At 43.9% G+C, this 19,346-nt stretch overlaps 1 protein-coding gene across 2 annotated transcripts in view; it reads left to right on the forward strand.

Annotated features, from left to right (window-relative positions):
• Positions 1 to 16,655, forward strand: part of PDPR (pyruvate dehydrogenase phosphatase regulatory subunit) — a 36,325-nt gene extending 19,670 nt beyond the window's left edge. For both annotated transcript variants that reach the window (XM_090260884.1, XM_090260883.1), the window contains 8 exons: positions 1,843 to 1,998; positions 2,179 to 2,312; positions 2,677 to 2,825; positions 3,267 to 3,379; positions 4,705 to 4,799; positions 6,138 to 6,227; positions 11,017 to 11,199; positions 12,117 to 16,655. In XM_090260884.1, the coding sequence (XP_090117010.1) occupies positions 1,843 to 1,998; positions 2,179 to 2,312; positions 2,677 to 2,825; positions 3,267 to 3,379; positions 4,705 to 4,799; positions 6,138 to 6,227; positions 11,017 to 11,199; positions 12,117 to 12,521 (1,325 nt within the window). In that variant the 3' untranslated portion in view covers positions 12,522 to 16,655. The remainder of the gene's footprint in view (positions 1 to 1,842; positions 1,999 to 2,178; positions 2,313 to 2,676; positions 2,826 to 3,266; positions 3,380 to 4,704; positions 4,800 to 6,137; positions 6,228 to 11,016; positions 11,200 to 12,116) is intronic.
• Positions 16,656 to 19,346: the final 2,691 nt, after the last annotated feature.

Consider the following 19,346-nt stretch of genomic DNA (forward strand, 5'->3'; position numbering starts at 1 on the left):
CTGCTTGCAGATATCTTGTTCGGGTCTGTTCTGTCATTCAGAGGGACAGATCTTTCCTCAGTTCTTTAATAACTGCTTCAAGTTGAGCTTCTAATGTTTCATTGTTTCAGGGCTGTGTTGGGGACGTTGTGCTCAATGTGATATTTATGGAACATTTTCTTGCGTGTCTCGTACATGTTCACTTCTGGGGGACGGACAGTAGTCTAGGACTTACAGGTGGTAATTCCTGTCCAATTCTGGGCAGCAGCTTCTTGCGTGTTCCCGGCATTGCCTGCTTTCCACTTTGCCTGGAAAGTTCCCTCTGCCACAGGCTGTGCTTGTGCTTCCCCCTGGTCTTTGGGATCATGGTTTGCTTTCCAGGGCAGAGAGCTTGCCAGGTTATTCTCAAAGCTTCAAGCTTCTCTGAGTGATTTTTGTTATGAACCCATGATGTGCTGGTAAGATAGGAAACCACTTCTCGTGTATGTACAGAACATACGTTCCTGCTGTTTTTCTCCTTGTTCTTGTTTCCCGCCAACTTGGAAGGATCAGCCTCTTCATTTTAACTGGCTACTCTGCCTTGTCTCTTATTTTCCAGCTTTTGTTTCAGGAATTGAACCAAATCAGATTGTAATTTCATTTTTCTTATACTGAGGAACTATTTTCGGACTTTGCCAAAATATGTCTAAATATTTTGGGCACATTTATGCTCTGCACTAAGTTTCTGTAGTGGCTGTGAGCATGTTCTTTATTAAAAATGAACTGCTGGCTTAGTAGCTGGGGGTCGCGTTCATGGTGAGCATTGGGATGACCTTTGACCACCTGCGTGGCCCTTGGCAGAGAACTCCTCTATCTGTGGGGGTAAAGGGCTTGGCAGCAGCTCGTGCACCTGCTAAGCTTCTTTATCGTTAGCAAGTATTTTGGTTAAAATGTTGAACTATCATAAGTCTAGATTTCTCCATCCATAGTTACTTTAGATCCTGTGCAAATCATAATTAAGCTTGAATTTCTGCTTGATGATATGACATGTTTGGTGTCATTTTCTGATTCTCATAAAATAGAATTGCAGGCATGATACAAAATGGAAAAGGGCAAAGTAGAAACTGAAGTATCAGAGACTGACAAATTGTCACAATGTAAGAAAACTAGCATGGCGTCTTGATCTTTAATCTCCCAACCTCCCCTGCTACCCCGTGTACCTTCTGTGTGCAGTGGTGTAAGGTCTTCTCTTTGGAAGGGACTAGATATCGCACTCTTTCTGGCTATTTTTACTCATTGCTGTTGCAGATTGGACATTAGGAGAAATGAATTGACTCTAGCTTTGTTATGTGAATAATATCACTGGGACAATACTATGCAACCTATCAGATTTCAGAGCCACCAAATCAAGGTATGCTATGTGCCCTCTCACTTCAGAAATGGGTTAAACATAAGAGAGGAAATGTCTTTATGGGTCTGAGATCCCAACAACACATTGTAAAGAATCAAGTGCCATTTTTCCACACTTTGTAACCATCTGTGACCTCCTTAAATCTCACCTTCATCTCTCCTATGGAGCTTAGCAAAGTTTAAAACTATGATCTTTCTCCCATTGTTTCTACCTATCATGAAACCATGATTGTGAACAGAGATGTAGAGTCATCGTGCGACTCATAGCTATGAAACTGGCGAGGTGACACCGACTCTTGCAGTATTGCTCTTCCTTCCGGAGCACGCCTGTTGTACTGGGTACCGTTTGGCAAATTGTGCTGCATTAGCCTGGAAAGGGTGCTCTGTTGCAGAGAAGCAATTCCCAAGTCTAGTGGGTAGTGGGTACTCAGCTCTGTGGCTTGGGCTTTCATAGACTGTTCTGATCTGTTCTAGCTCTGCTGTATGATTTGAAGGTTCCCCGTTGGGACTTCCAGACAGGGAGGCAGTTACGCACATCTCCTCTCTATGACCGGCTGGACGCACAGGGAGCCCGGTGGATGGAAAAACATGGGTTCGAGAGGCCAAAGTACTTTGTGCCACCAGACAAGGGTAAAGAGGCACATTCTCATTTCTGTTCGCTCCCCCCGCCCCCCGAGAATTAATAAAACTTATTTTTACATGTATATAGCTAGAATGTGTTCCTGGAAGAATAAATAATAAAACCGTGTTACATTAAACTATACAGGGAGACCCCCCTTTCTCTCTCCTTTTTGGTTTTCTGTTCCGTAGACCTCCTGGCGTTGGAGCAGAGCAAGACTTTCTATAAGCCAGACTGGTTTGACATTGTGGAGTCTGAAGTCAAGTGCTGTAAGGAAGCCGTGTGTGTCATTGACATGTCCTCCTTCACAAAGTTTGAAATAACAGTAAGTATTTGGGAACCAATCTAACAGACTAGGAAATGGTGCATCTTTATTGAATACCTCCTTTTTTCATCTTATCTCTTCAAAACTGATTCTTAACTCTGGTATCTTAATGTCCTATCTTTTTTATGACATTTTTCTGCATTTTTAGCTTGCTCTTTTGGGTTTTTAATCTGCTGGCAGAGGCCCATTTATTAGACTCAATAGCTAGCTTTCTCTGGTGCTTCTTGTAGTGGCATAAATCTGCAAATATTGTTGCACAAGTCCTGGCTAACTGAATTTTCTTAGTAAGTCGCATTGCTCATCAGGCCGTGTTACCAGCCAAATGCTCTTGTGCTCTCTCTGCTTTTGTTTCTTAACCCTACAGTCCACCGGAGATCAGGCATTAGAAATTCTACAGTACCTCTTCTCCAATGACCTTGACGTGCCCGTGGGCCACATTGTGCATACTGGCATGCTCAACGAGGGTGGAGGGTATGAAAATGACTGCAGCATAGCACGCCTGAACAAGCGCAGGTGAGTCAGTGGCCGCTGCCAGCTCCCTCCTGCATGGTTCCCTAAGGGTGCTGCGGCAGAGCAATGCACCCAGCTCACTTTTTCAGGAAACCAAAGCCAAAAATACTTCATTATCTCATGACCAGTTCATTAGCAGCCTAAGACAAAAAAGAAATCACCATGAAAAAATAAAACAAATTACGTAAAACTCATTGTGAAAAATTAGCTACCTACTGGGAGATGTCTTATATTAGTAGGTTTGTATAGTAACGGAAGTCAGTTTTCTGTTTGTCCTTATGTGGTGTACCCTAGGATTCTGTGCTACTGGCCCTCTCTGAAAGCTCAGAGCTCATCTGCCAGTATTCTGCTTATTGCTTTGAAACTAGCTGAGAACTTCATTACTTCCTAATCCTTGTTTTCTGCTGCCAGATGGTCTTGATTACTTATGGGTCTCACTTTCAGCTTCTTCATGATTTCTCCAACTGACCAGCAGGTCCACTGTTGGGCCTGGCTTAAGAAGCACATGCCGCACGACAGCAACCTGATTCTGGAGGACGTCACCTGGAAGTACACTGGTATTTCTCCCTGGGGGTGCTCTGGGTCAGCTACGTGAGGACGGGCCAGGTGATCCAGCTTTGTCAGAATTAGAAGCTTGGAGGCGGCTCTCTAGTTATAGAAAGCTGATTGGTAATACGTCCCCATGTCTTTTAAGTGAAGTGTGGAATGACTGCTTCAATTATGGTTTTGTTCACTGCTATGTCCCCTTAGCCAGCATGTAGGAGTGCAAATATTTGTTGAATGAATGAGTAAATAATTTTTACCTTTTCATTTTGTGATTTTCTAGAGTAAATTATTTTTAAAGCATTTTTATATTATCAAATTATTTTCTTCAAAATCTCCTCTTAGCTTTAAAAAAAAATCCCCCCCAAGGTCATGCTTATTGACTCTTGAGGGGAAGGGAGGGAGGGAAACATTGATGTGAGAGAGACAGCACGTATGCACCCCGACCTGGGACCATACCCGCAACCTAGGCATGTGCCCTGGCTGGGAATCAGACCTGTAGCCTTTCGGATTACAGGCCGATGTACCAACCAACTGAGCTGTGCCAGCCAGAGCAGCCTTTTTTTTAAAGTGAATTTTTAAGGATGACGGAAATTTCTTCACGACCTCAGTGGTTCTGTCAGGGGAGCAGCCCTCCTCTAATGCCACCCCATTCCATGCCTAGCCTCTCCCCCACCCCCCCCACTTAATCTACCCTGTCCCTCATCACACCAGGCTGTCATTCTCAATTCAGCACAGCAGCAAACACGAAGAAATCTCCTATCAGATTGGCAAACTATGGAATCTTCTTGAACCAAAGTTGTGTTTGGGCCCAAAGGAGGGTAGCTGATATGCAATTAGCACAGGCTGCTGTCACAAACATGACAGAATCCAGAGTGATTGGGCAGCTCCTCTCAGGGCTGTCCTCCTGGTCCTGATTTGGGACTGGGGCTTTTTCCATCATGTAGCCACACTGGGAAGATGAGGGGAATGGGAATTGTGCAGGGGGGTTCTGTCTGGCCCTGTAAGTGGGCTCCTGTGCCATTGACCAGGATTTGGTCTCTTGATCCCCTCTGACTGCAAAGGAGGCTGTGGAATGTTGCCTTCCTGTGTCCCCAGGAAGAGGAAACTCATCAGGCCATCTCGTGCCAGCAGTCAGCAGCTGCATTTAGCAGGCCTGTTGGGAGAGGTGTGTCTATCAGAATCAGGTACCCCTTGGATTGCCTAAGCAAAGGGATGCGTTCGTGGTCTTGCCACCCAGGTCTGGTCATAGGTGAGGCAAGTCCACAGCAGACCTTTCTCATTAGCTCAGCTCTTTACCTGGAGCGGCCAGACATCTCTTATTCTTTTCTCTCTTTAGCCCTCAATCTGATTGGCCCTCGAGCTGTGGATGTGCTGTCTGAGCTGTCCTATGCACCCATGACTGCAGACCACTTCCCAAGTCTCTTTTGCAAGGTGGGTGCTAGTCAAGATCTAGTGTTTAAATGGGCAGGGAATATCTTTTAAAGATGGCAATTACATGTTTTTACTATGGTGTGAACACCCACAAAGTGTGTTGACTTTTATTAAGTAAATAAAATGACATGATAAATTCCTTTGTTTTTCACCCTTTAAGGTCTCCTTATTTAGTAAGCATTAGAATATATTTGAAGTGGATTTAACCTCTCTGAACATCAGTTCTATATATTTGTTGCTTTTTATAGCAGTAGATTAGAATTCTAAGTTACAGGAGTCTGACTTAGATGTCAGGGTCGGGTCCCTTCTCTCCATGCAGGGCTTCCTCTTTTCCATACCCAGAGTCAGAGGAATTTCTGTATTTGTGGCATCTTTAGGTAGTAAATGGTGTAGGTGAATCCTTAAACAGCCAACATACTTTTCCTTTTTATACTTGGCAACTATAGCTGAGTGAAACAAATTGTAAATGAATAAAAGAAATCGCTGACTACTCTCAAGGAAGTGGCTGATTTGAGGTCCAAACAGATGTTTTTGTGATGCTTTTGTCAACCTGTAATAAGCAGCGTGGCACAGTTACTGAGGGAGGCTCTTCGAAATTCAAACCAAAGTTGGGACCCACCTACTAGTTGACTTAGTTTTCCTTTTTCTCCATGGCAGAATGAAAGCAACAGAAAATTCACAGTTAGCCATTAGTGACTCCTTCACAGCCCGTTCTTTGCTTCTTGGAGGAGTGACCCATACACGTGTGCCTGCAGAGGGCCACATGGTGGTGGGCTTCCTGTGGAAACAGTTTGCTTTAGCGCCACCTGGGACTTAGCACTTTCCTTTACAGGAAGAGTAACTGAGACAGAGGTAACTGAGCTGCCGTGAACACATTTTGAACATCAGAAGCCTGTCTCAGACCCCAGGGTAGCAGGTGAACCATGTTCTGAGAGCATCAGGCATCATCTTTTGTGGACAGGTGCTCAGGACTGTCTGCCAAGACCCCCAGAGGCAGCATTTGCCTCCCGACACATCTGACTAGAACAAATCTTGAGCAGGACTTTGCAGAAAGTAGTATTTCGTGCTTGTCAAAGACTTTGCCTCCATTTCCCACCAGCAGCTTGACTAGCTCTCCTGAAATGGATGATATTCATGAGAAGAGATCTTGTAAAGGCTGTGCTCCATTTCTGATGACCTGGGTACCTGGAAACAGACCATTCTGAAGATGAAATTCTTTCCTTCCCATGTTTCTCCTTTAGGGTCAAGAGTGCAGAGCTAGGGAGAGGAATTTACCTCAGGCGCCCATCCCACTTTCCTTAAAGAGTTTTGATGCTGACTCTCCCTTTGTTTCCGTAGGAGATGAGTGTGGGCTATGCCAATGGGATCCGGGTGATGAGCATGACTCACACGGGAGAGCCGGGCTTCATGCTTTACATCCCCATAGAGGTGAGACGCACAGCAGGAAGGCGTGCTGGCTATTCCACAGCTTGCTGAGCACTGGCTGGGTTACAGAGCCGTGTCTGATTGTGCCTTGGTAGTTCAGTAGACTGCGTTAAAGAAATTTTAACATGTTTCAGTTACTTACTTTTTTTGAATAGATGATATATTCACATAGTTTAAAAATAAAAATCCAAATTACTCAGTTTTACTTGACCAGTTCCTACCAACTACCATCAGTGATCCTAGTTTTTTATGTAATGTCAGAGATTTTTAAGCATGTGGAAGCAAGTTCAAAGACATATTTTAACTCCCCTTTTAGAATCACAAACAGAAACATACTGTTGTTCATCTTTTTTTTTCTTAACAGTTTATCTTAGAGCTTTTTTCCTAGGAGTACCTAAAGAGAAGGAGCTTCCTTTCTTTTTTAACAGTGGCACAACATTCTATCATATAGTTGAATCACAATTTATTTAATCAGTCTGATGTTTCTAGTCCTTTGTTATTTAAAAAAAATTCTTCAGTGTACAAGAGTGTGGTTCTCTTGGTTGGAGTGTCATCCCATGAACCAAAAGGTCGCATGTTTGGTCAGGTCACATGCCTAGGTTACAGGTTCAGTTCCCAGTTGGGGTGCGTACGAGAGGCAACTGATTGATGTTTCTCTTAACTTGATGCTACTGTCCGTCCCTTCCCTTCTCTCTAAAATCAATAAACATGTCCTCAGGGGAGGATAAAAAAAAGTGTCTTTTTCCCATTGCATGTACCAACACATGGAGATGCCAAACTTTAGGCCGGTAAGTGCAGAATAGTTTGTCATTGCAGTTTTTAAAATTTTTATTTATTTTGAGAGGGAGAGAAGCATTGATGCATGACAGTGGGTTGCCACATTTGCATGTCCCCCGCTGGGGACCAGGCGTGTGCCCTGCTTGGAATAAAAGCGGCAACTGTTAGTCTGTAGGCCAGCACTCAATCCACTGAGCCACACCAGCCAGGGCATCAGTGCAGTTTTAATCTCCCTTGGGTGTGGGACTGAGCTACTTTTCAGAACCATCTCACTCCCAAGTAAAAGCCATCTACAGAGCCTACACAGTTCTGCCCACCCATTCCCCGCGTGTTCTCTTCTGATCTCATCAGACATGTGTCATCTTTGCCTCTCTCACTCCCAGTCCTTGTCTTTGAACATGCAAGGCTGCTTCCCTTCACACTTGCTGTTCCCCTTCCCTTGGCGCTTCCCTCTCTTCTATCAGACAGCTGCTCCCAAGCTCACAGCTGTACCAACCTCAGGTAGTAGTCACAAATTTTTATTTATTTTTAGAGAGGGGAAGGGAGGGAGAAAGAGGGAGAGAAACATCAGTGTGTGGTTGTCTCTTGCGTGCCCCCAGCTGGGGACCTGACCTGCAAAGCAGGCACGTGCCCTGACTCGGAATTGAACCGGAGGACCCTTTGCTTCTTGACGAGACCTTATTTAAAGTTGCAACTCGACCCCCCAGTTCTCCTTAATCACCTTCCCTGTTTTATTTTTCTCCACAGTCCTCACCACCTAATAAAATGTATTTTCTTTATTTTGTTCTTTGGATTACCCATTTAAATGTAAGTTCCCTGAGGCAAAGGATGTTTATTGGTTTTTACTTTTATATCCCCAGGACATTAGGGAAGTACTTGGCATAGGTAAATGCCTAATACTTGTCTTAGGAATGAATGTCCTAGCCTACCCTTTGTCCATTTTTGTATCGAATTATTGATCTTTTTACAAACAGCCAGGCATGTTATCTCAGACAGTCCTTGCTGTAGAGTTGTAAAGTTTTTTGACCATTTCTCCATTTTTCTTTTGATTTGTTGTACCTGTCATGTAGAAGGATTTTTAACATTTACTTTTCATTATGGAAAATGTTTCATATACCAGAAATTTTTGAAATTTTCATGTTACTGAGTTGATCAGACTTTTCTTTGTGGCTTCTATAGTTTGATACATAGATGGAGCTTCCCTACTCCAGGGCTATAGTATTTTTCCAGTTTCTTTCTGGTGCCTTTATAGTTTGTGTTGTTGCTATTTATGGTTTCTGGTTTTTAATATTTAAATATTTCATCCTCTTGCAGTGTCTCTTGGTATATTTTATGAGATATGGATCAAGCTATATTTTCCTCACATGGATAAACAACAGATTTGAGATTCTGTCTTTATCAGACACTACGTCCTATGTATTTAGGTTTATTTCTGATGTGTTTTACTGTTTTTAGTTTGTTCATGATCCAGGATTACATTGTTTTAATTATTTGTTACATATTTTAATATTTCTAAGTGCTTATCCTCCATCATAGCTTAGAAAACTCTGGAAAAGAAAAACAATTCCTATTTCCTTATTGTCCCTTGTGAACTTTATAATCATGTAGTTAAAACAACACCTATGTTTTGGATCGTATTAAATTTATAAATTAGAACTGACATTCGTATATGTTGAATTTTACAATCAAGGTATGCCTTTTTTTTTTTTATTCAAGTGTTTTTGGTAACCTCCAGAGGTATTTTGAAGTTTTCTTTATGTAGATGTTCTGTATTACTCGTCTGCTTGAATGTTTTGTTGGTGCTGCAAATGGGAAGGGTGTCTTTTGTTCTTTTGTTTTCTAAGTAATTATGATTTGTGAGAGCTATTTTTCCTGTGTACTGATTCTTTAACCTAATTCCTTACTAAATTACTGTTTGTAGTTTTTTAGTTGACTCTCTGGAACTTCCAGGGTTCAATTTTATCATATATAGTAAGTTTTTCTTTAACAATTTTTTCCCTACCATTTCTTTTTCTGTCCAGTTGTGACAGCAGCAGTGATCACAGGCATCCATGTTCTGTTCTTAACATTAGTCGTATTACTTGTAGTGATAGGGATTTTTTTATTAGTTCGTTTTTTACTATATTTTCCCCATTACCATTTATCTCCCCTATAACCTCTCCTACCTCCTTCCACTCCCCTCCCCCCTGGTAGTGTTAGATTTTAATCATTAAATGAAGCACAAATTTATGTGCCCATGAAATCTCATCTGCTTTTCTGCCCTCAGAAATATTATAAAAATATTGAGAGGATTAGATGCGATTTAATTAGAACTGAATCAAATGAGGCTGATAGGTTTTGCTTGTACAGAGAGGGGTGGACTCTGAGGGGCCCGTGTCACTGACTGGCCAAGCCCCATCTGTGTGGCTCCAGCACTTCATTACTCGGAGGCCCTGGTTTCTGCCTTCTGGTTTTCCTGGACTGGTGCCACTCCTGTGACTTTCCCAGCATTTAGTGAGAAAATTAGTCAATGATAGGGACCTACTTTTCCCTTTGCTCTATTCATCTAGCCCAAAACTAGTCACCTGTTTTAAATCTTTCTTTGTTGTCCTCTTAACTCAAGCACAGGATTCAGCTTGCGACAGTAAAGCACCAAACCCACCAGAGGTACTGGCTGTTCTCTTCTTCCTGCCAGTCCTGTTGATTGCCTCCCCACTTTGCTAATTCAGACGTTTCACTCACATGTACCACAGGCCATGTGTTTCCCCTTTTCCAATTTGGAGTCGTCTTGACCAGAGCAGTCTGTTCAGTAGTCACTGTTCACGTGTGGTAGTGCAGTTTATAGAGCAAAGTACATTGGTAGGGTAAAGTGTCACAATGCCAAGGAAGCTGATTCTTTTGTCTTCCATCCCCAGTTCTCTTAAGATAGAGTTGGCATACATCACTGTGTGAGTTCAGGGTGTGCAGCATAATAGACTAACTTACTATATTGTGAAATAATTACTGCCATAAGTTTAATTAGCATCCATCATCTCATATAGATACAATAAAAGGCAAAAAAAAGTGATTATTTTTACTTGTGACGAGGACTCATGAGATTGACTTCTAAGTTTCCTGTATATCACACAGCGGCGTTAACTCCAGTCACGAGGCTGTATGTTGTTGCATCCCTGCTATTTTTCACTTAGAATTGGGAGGCTGTATCTTTTGCCCACTTTCTTTCAATTTCCCCTCCCTCCATCCCCCACCTCTGGTAACCACAAGTCTGACTGCTGCTTCTATGAGTTTTTTTTATTCCACATATAAGTGAGATCATATAGTATTTGTCTTACTCTGACTTAATTCTGTGTCTTGTTTTGTCTTATTTTACTTTTAGTTTTTAAAGTAAACAGTGTAGTCTGTTATTGGGCTTTAGAGTTAGAATGTATTTTGATAGGGATTGAATATTTTGCTTTCAATTTGGATAACTTTCATTTAAATTGTTTGATACTTAACATGTTTCTAGAACCAAGATAAGAACAATGTGAGAGGCTGGATGTTATGGAAAGCTCTGCTTTCCTGGCTCCTTCCTCTATGACTCATTCTGAGTCTCTAAGATATGCTGTCATCTGTGTGAAAAATCAGATATTATGTGCACACATCTAGAGTGATGTGTAACACGTTTCATAGCATGACCAGTGCAAAAGGGAATTGGGGCAAGAAAAGCCAGAACCAGAACAAAGTCAATGGAGAGTGAGTGGGCTATTTGAGCAGTTCTGAGATTGGTCATTTACTGGGTGGTGCTTCTATGACTTAATAATTGCTATATGAGTTATTTAATAATTGCTATATAAGTTACTCCCCTAGACATGAAAAGACATGGTTGCTGCTTTCATGGAGCTTAAGTCTGGGTTAAGGGTGACCCTGGTTCCTTACTCCTGGGTTGTAGCACTTTGGTTTGTTGAGACATCATGAGAATTTTATACAACCCTCTCCCTTGTCCAGGTTAATAGTGCCAGTCATCAGACACATTCTAACCTTTCATCTCTCCCTCTAGTATGCCCTCCATGTCTACAATGAAGTGATGGGTGTTGGACAGAAATACGGAATCCGGAATGCTGGATATTATGCTCTTCGTAGTCTCCGGATTGAGAAGTTTTTTGCCTTCTGGGGTCAGGATTTGAATACCCTCACCACCCCCCTGGAATGTGGACGAGAGTCTCGGGTGAAATTAGACAAGGTATGGTGTCTGTGCACTCCGCTGTCACTCACCTCCCCGCGCAGGCACCTGCTGAGGAGCTGATGTAGAAGGAAAGTGTCAGAGCAGTGAGACCTCGGTGACAGCACCAGGTGAAGTGACGATCAGGATGTCCTGAGAATGGAAAGTGTATTTATGGGATACAATATCTTAGTATGAAAACAGTAAACTAACACTTTGTTTTCAGCACTTTGCTCTCTTTTAGACTTTCTGGGGAAGTTTTTCTGAGTGGACTATGGTGCTACACTAACATGCCGTGGTTGTCTGTACCATGATTATTTGTACAAGTCAGTTTACCTTCCATTCAGCTGTCTGATTTTTTCTTTTCAAAGTGATACATGAACCCCATCCATCTCACAGCCACCTTTACCAGAAAAAGCAGTTTCTTGTCTCCTTTCAGAGCTTTAGTGATGCAGACAGATGAGTGTGTAATTTCTCCTCACCACTTTTTTTAACCTAGATGGTTGGATTCTACACAACGGCTCTATTTTAGCCATTCTCTAGCGGTACAAACATATATTCACAGACCATCTATAAACATATATGCATGGACTTTTTGTTGAGATTATATAAAAACTATTTTTCTAAAAATTTAGCAAATGTTTTTGAGTATTGATTTTTCTTCCTAAATATTTTTGTTCTATGTGGTCTTGTGATGGAAATCTGTGTGTATAAAATAGAAGAAAGAAACAAGGGTACCTGTAATGTTATAAAAATTCTCTGAAGGCGGCCTTCATTTGTGAATGCAATTTTTCACCTGGTGGGGAAGGGTCTGCCCCAAGCCAGCCCAGGGGTGGGAGCACTGCACCCACTGCAGTGACACAGGGGACGGGTCCCACTGTGCCGCTCATGTGCCACGGGGCAGGATAGATGATGACTCTGCTGCCTTTCTTTCCCAGGGGATGGATTTCATCGGGCGGGATGCCCTGCTGCAGCAGAGGCAGAACGGGGTGCATAAACGCCTCACCATGTTCATCCTGGATGACCACGACACAGACCTGGATCTCTGGCCTTGGTGGGGAGAGCCCATTTATCGGAACGGGCAGTATGCTGGCAAGACCACCAGCAGTGCCTATAGCTACAGCCTGGAGCGCCACGTTTGCCTGGGCTTTGTGCACAATTTTTCTGAGGACACTGGGGAAGAGCAGGTGGTGACAGCAGATTTCATCAACCGGGGAGAGTATGAGATTGACATCGCAGGCCACCGGTTCCAGGCCAAGGCCAAGCTCTACCCAATCGCCTCCCTCTTCACCCATAAGCGCCGCAAGGATGACGTGGAGCTAAGTGACTTGCACGGGAAGTAACGTCAGAACAATTTCACCTCCTCCCATCTTATCATCCTAGGAGCCTCTGTCCTGATCCTGTTCCTCATCTTGATTTAACCTGTGCTTCCCATCTCTTATCTCCTTGATATAATTTTAAACTTTTTGCTTTGCAATCTCTCTTGTCCTTTCATCTCCTCCTCCCTGGTGCAGTTCCCCATTTGTTAACACTTACTCTGGGCTGTTTGTCCATCTCTCCACCCTTCAGACTCCCGTGGTGACAGGAAGCATGTCTGACAGGCAGGACAGGAGCAAACCCCACTGTGGAAGTCAGTTATGGTGACAGTCTGCTTTCTAATGCTGCTGGGATGCTGCTGGTGTGCAGGCCTCGGGGCAAGAGCCCAACTCTGGGTCCAAGTATTCAGGGAATAGCCTGTTAACTTGGTGGGCTGCTGCGTTTGGTGCCGTCCTGTTCCACTGTGCTGTGCGTTGGTGCCCTGATACCTCTAGCAAGATGACCATCTACCTCACTGACGAGAGGCATTGTGGGGCTGTTACTGGGTTGCAGCAGAGATAGCTAATCTGGCACCAAAAGGTCAGGGCCACCTGCCTATAACTTTCTTCATCTCTTGTTAATCTCTGTAATGAAGGGTTTTGTTTAGCTGAGTAAATAAGTAAGCCACAGTATGTGAAAGGGAAAAACGATGTTGCCTTTTGTATTGCTTTTTCCAGAAAGGAAAGAGTCTTAACCTCAGAAAGTACCAACACTAAACAATGCTAAGTTTTCTACTGTTAAACCTGTGCCGCTCTCCCAGCTACTCAAAGTTCAGTCACCCCATCTTGAGTTTCCTCACCTGCCCCTTAAAGGGAGGGAAGGTAGGGCACGCTGTCCTGGTTGAGTAACTAAGCCTTGCTGGCCGTGCTGAGTTCACAAGTGCTGAAATCCAAGTTCTGCTTCCTCCAGCACAGAGCACAGATCCACTGATAACCCATGTGGGTCCAGGGAGTTCTGAGTGTGGAGGGTGTACACCACATGAGCCTAGCAGACTGCTCTCCATCTTTCCTTACCCTGTCCAGCCATTTCTCCATGTCGTCTGGAATAGAAAATGACCTGGAGTGCCCCCAAGAGGGCCATGCACAGTTACAGTAGTGTGTTTTTTCCAAGGGTGAAACTTGAATGATAGAGACTATATTATCCCTCCCAACACTTAATTTTCCCTTGCACCTAAGCTGTTATGATTTTTTTCAAGTATAAACTGCTGTTAGAGATGTAATTAACTAATTGGTAGCCTTTGTTCTCTTGGCAGCTTAGAAGCATTAGCTCTGATAGGCTTCTAAGTTGGTCAGGAAGATACTCTCAGGTGCTGGCCTGCCCTGGCATTTGTTTACCCACTTCATCAGACTTGCCATTGCCCCTGCCAGACAACTTGATTAGTGTCCACCTTTTTAGGAGGCCTCAGATGATTTATTAAGGGAGGATGTGATTAGAACTGCTTGGAGGGCCTTGCTATTTCAGTGCAAATGTGTATGTGACTAGCTGAGCGGTATTGCTCCTAGGAAAGAGGAGGAGCAGTGTCGCCCAGCTGGAGAGCAGGGCTGTGCACAGGAGCTGCGCCAGTGCAGGGTGGCACCTGCAGGCAGCGACTGACACAGGAGGACAGAAGCGGGGATACAGAGCTGAAGGTGTCACGTGCTCTGCATCATTCCAAAATCATCTTTTCTACAGTTACACGTAAATTCATCTCGTCATAGAATGGGCGATACTCTTCTAAGGTGTCACTTGTTTACTGAGTGCCCTGAAGCACGCATTATTTTTTGGCGCTTTAAAGTTCTTCCTGGAAGTCTCCTTTTGTTTGTTCAAGTACAGGTAGTGTGGATCTGGTAGTCTTCTCTATTTGGTCCTAAGTCTGAAGGGATGACTCTTTCCCGTCTCTAGCACAACTGATAATCAAAACATCTAATTGGTGTGTCATTTCCATCTCTGGGGCAGTGGTGCCACATGTGTGTATCTGGTGTGACAGCTCACCTCTCTCCAGGGATCTGAGCAGTGCTGGACTTCAGTTCTAGGTGGTGGGTGCTTTTTCCTCTGGAGCAGCCCACCTCACCCCATGTGCTCCCTTGGGGAGGGGCTCTGCATGCTTCTGTCTTGTCAGCATACTCAATTGAAGACTCTTTTTGAACCTAGAAACACGAAGTGTGTTAGCCCCAAACTGACAGAGATCCAGGGTTTCCAGTCTCCTGTGCACCTTCTCCTCCCCTGACATAGCTCCTAAGTCCCTCGTCACTCATCCACACATACGTCCTGCTTCTTGGCACTGCCATGGTCATCTGACTTAAAAGCTTGCATCAGAAAGATTTCCCATCTTTGATGATGTCACTGAAGTCAGAAAAGCTTTGCGCAAAAAGGGGCAAAAACTATTTGCTTGGATGGCCTATTTGGTGTCCTTTAACTTGTGACGCAGTCCTGTACATACACTGTACAGACAGGACATGCTCCAGGAGAGACAAGGGAACAACTCCTACTACAGTGCTACTGCTCTTCCGGGGAGTCCCTGTACCCCCAAATGTGAGCGATGCCATGCAGGCTAGGGACCCAAGGACCATTTAGCCCAGTGATTAACCCCATTTTCACTTTGGCCCAAAGACCCCATTTCTGCAGGAATAGAGCAGAGTCACTAAGAGATGACTCAGCGCCCAGATTCCCAACTCTGGCATACGAACACTTGCTGAGTGAGTCTCCACCATCCTCTCAGAACCTGACGCAGAACCTGTGGGGTTGGTTCTGACCTAGAAGGCTGTGCCTGGTACAATGGTGGCACTGGCTTGCTGTCAGGGGTTAGCTACAAGGTTCATTTTGTATCTTTGTTGCTCCTCGGGCAACAAAGATCCCAAGGATTCTCATTAGTATCTAGGATAGAGTTTTGGTCAACAGTGCTTAATACTGAAGAATAACCTCCTGTTTTTAGTATTTCACCCCTGTCCTTCCAGTCCCTCACAAACTTTGACCTAAGCAGCATTTTAGCTACATGATGTAGGGGAAATTTTGTGAGGAAAGAATTTTCATCTCACACAGCATTTCCAGGCACACGGATTCAGAAGCACAGCTGAGTTGAAGAAATGGTAGGTGAACTGGTGAGATGTTTTAGGAAGTAACTGCGCTGCCCAGTAGCAGCTGGCGAGTAAGCTTTGCATCTGCCTGTCAGCACCTCCCCCACCACCTCCACTTTAAGGTGCTGAGTTGTAAGGCTCCTTCATTGTCAGTATGGGGCTCACATTTGCAGTCCCTCATCACTAACAAATGCACTATTTTTTAAGAGGACTGAATATTTTTGTATGTGTTTGCCTTCTCTTTGTCCATTAAATACCGGAGTTGTTCCTTGTATAATATGATTTTTTACTTCTTTGAGCAGTCTCTGTATTCCTTGGAGAATTACACATTTCTCATGGCCATTATTATGATATTTAGATGCAGCTATTTTTATCTTCTGCACATGTTCTGCCTTCTTGTTTTTCAGTCTCTCAAGGACAGTAATTACAAGAGGTGGGAAGAATATTTTTAGCACTTGTTTCAAAAGTTCTAAGTCAGGAACTTCTTTGCACACTAAGTCAGGAATTTCTTCGCACACTAAGAACTGGGGCTTGGAGCACATCTTTTCTCCACGCCAGGTTCTTGTGCCTTACACTCAAGAATGTCACATGGTGGGCGGAGAGGGGAAGGCCAAAAAAGAAACTCCATTTCAGTCAGAGGGTTCCTGTCACCCTGCTCAGCCTCTCCTTCCCCAGAACAGGTGGGTGTGGGGGAGAAAGCTGCCGCAGCCTGTCACAGTGGAGGGTGTTCTAGCAGCACAGTTCACACGTGACTCCCTGGCCAACTCTTGGGAGGTATCGAAGCGCCACTGTAATTATTGTAAAGTGCTATAGCTCACTATTTGCATTTGTTAATGTGCAGTTCTGTTCAACCCCTTTCTGTCCCTGTGTAGCGAGGCACTTAAGTAAATGGGATCTTTTCTCAAGAGTCCTGGTGACGTTAGGCACGCAGGGTGACCGAGCATTTCTGCCCTCCACGAACACGGTATTAACATTGTGCACTGGATTTCTATCAAGCCAGATTTCAATTAGATTTTCTTTTCATGTCACTAGGTTTGTGAGTAAATAAAGACATTTTAATTACTCTTACCTTGTCTGTGAAATAGTCTTTATCTGTATGTGTCTGCCATCACAAAAAACAAACACTAAACATACAACTGTTGATTCCTATGTTACCCAAATAAAAAGCATATGGAAACTGAGGTAAAGTCGATACAGGCATTAAGTTACCCTCCATGCAGTTGGGGGTGGCCTGCCTGGAGAGAAAATGCCTCCATTCCTCTTAAAGTTACTATTTGTCACTGAGTTCAACATCCTGCCTTACAATTGACTTCATACTAAGAACCTGGTTCTTGACTTATTCCTGACGCACCTGAAGCCAATGTCTGTGTGGGAAACAGGAGTATGTGCATTCTTCACCACACCTGTGGGGAGAGAAAGACTATCAGAGAGGCAGCCAGTGACCTTTTCCTATGCTGAGCAATACCATAAAACTGTTTTTTGAGCAATTACATCTGGGAATTCAAAGGTAAGTTAACATGTTGGTAACAATTTCATCTTATAGTCTAAATCTACACCTTTCATTCCAGTTCATTACTGGCCAATATTTATTACATCTGAAAGAATACACAGAACATCCCAGTCTCTGTGGCTAACTCCAAAAGAGGAATCCCAAAAACATTTTGAACAAGGACATTTCAGGAATATCAGGAGAGCCTTCCATGGTAATTATTTTGAAGGGGACACTAAAATTACACATATCTTCTTGTTAAAATGGCATGTACTATGTTAATAATAAGTAATTCCAGAAAGAAAGAAGCCCAGCAAGCTCAGCGTGAGTGAGAAAAACTTACTTGCCAGCTCCTCCGCCGAACGAAAGGCCAGCAGAGTTCATTCCCGCCAGGACAAAGTAGCCCCGCACCAAAGGAGACTCTCCCATGATGCACCTCATGTCCGGTGTGAAGGTCTCGGGGCAATTCACCAACTTCATGATCTCCAGAGTCTCCAACTCTGGCATCCTACGCAGGAGAGAGCTCAGCAGGGGCTCTGAGCAATAAACACAAAGACAGACAGAGTCCTCAGCTTCAGGGAATTCAGAACTGCCAACTCCCGCTCCTGTCCTAGAATCTCGCGGAAGAGGTTTCCTAAGAAGAGCTGACTGGGCCATTCACGGGAAAGCAGAAACCCTGATGGAATCGCGGAGCACGCCTACGAAGTGCCTGGCATGAAGACTGAGAAGGAAGACCCTCTTTGGAAAGGAAAGGAGCTACGGGAGAGCAGATAACACACGTGGTTACAGATGAGGATCTCGAGGGGCTCAGTGCGGAAGCTCCCGCATGGCACCCAGAGATGCAACGAAAGGGCAGGGTTCCCTAAGCCGGAACAGCTGCACAGACATGCTCAGCCCGCCTGCAGTCCGTCACCCGGGAGTCAGCCAGCGCGGCCGTGGTAACGGAGGACCCCAGACCGACGCGGGCTGCTGGGTGCATGGGGTTTCCTCAGGCTCTGCTCTCCGCTTTTAAAAGTTTGAAGTTTCCCATAATAAAGTAGGGTTACAGTTTTGAGTATGCAAAACAGAGTATATCTTTGTATTACTTATTTATTATTGTATTTATTTGTATTATAACTGTAAGCTTACTTTTGCCCAAACCTGTATTAAAAAAACAATCTATCAATATGGGAGATAAGATAAACTCTTCATTTTAGACCCTTTTCGATCTTTTGAATCTGTCAATGCCCAAGTGCCTTCTGGCAGGAGAGCACCTGCTCACTCAGGCAGGAGGAAGGAAGAGGTCACACAGCTCTACTGGAGGAACAGGACAGGTTTCTGATTTGGAGGCAAAGAACCCTGAGTTTTCCAGCCCACAAAGGAAACAGTGTGGTCCTGACATCTGTTTGTCGCTATGGAATCTTAAGTCTCTACACCAAAAAACCCCAGAGAGAAAAGGTAAATAAGAAAACCAGAGACCCCTACTGTAGCTAACCTACCTGATCAGCACAGTTGACAAAATACTGGCATTCAATCTGTCCTTTATCTGTCTCCATGCCAGTACCTTGACCTTCTTTGACCATCACATGAAGAACACTTGTCCGGTCATAGATCTGCACACCTGTTCGAAGGTAAAGAAAGAGTTGGAACATGGATCCTCTGGTGGTCCAGAATTAAGGGATCTGCAGCAGATTCTCAAGTCACAAGAAATACTGAAAAGGCCAGGTCACTGCTTCAATTTATAACAAAAACTCCTAGGAACCGCATCGTGAGACTATAAGGGAGACTTTCCCAAGGTTAAAAATGGCAGGCAAATTTAATTACCGACTTTAGTGCATGATTAAACTCCCAGAATCATAAAAGGGGCGGGGGAGAAAAAGTTCAAACAGGGCATCTTAAATCCTAATCTGCCCACATCATGAATCCATGACACTGCTCCTCTCCTGCCCTTCAACCCCATCTCCTTCATTCTAAGCAGATACCTGTCTCATCTCACTGTCTCTGACTGTCCTCCTACAAAACCACCGTGCATCTACACCACCTCTTCCGTCATAGGGTCAAACACTGTTCAGCCCAGTGCTGTCACCTGTCCTCTCTTTCATGTACTTCCCATGCTTCCTCTTCAGCATATAATGTGCTCAAGTTCCTCTTTACTGATTTTAAGAGATGAAACAAAGATCCACAACTATCTTCAACTAGTGATTTTTAACTAAAAAATTATATTACAAAACTTACGGTCTTTGCAAAAACTGAAATACAGGAGAAAATTATGTTTTCACACCACACAAAAA

This window comes from Furipterus horrens, unplaced genomic scaffold (genome assembly GCF_987537825.1).
Source record: "Furipterus horrens unplaced genomic scaffold, mFurHor1.1.pri manual_scaffold_13, whole genome shotgun sequence".
In the NCBI taxonomy this organism is placed as follows: domain Eukaryota; kingdom Metazoa; phylum Chordata; class Mammalia; order Chiroptera; family Furipteridae; genus Furipterus; species Furipterus horrens.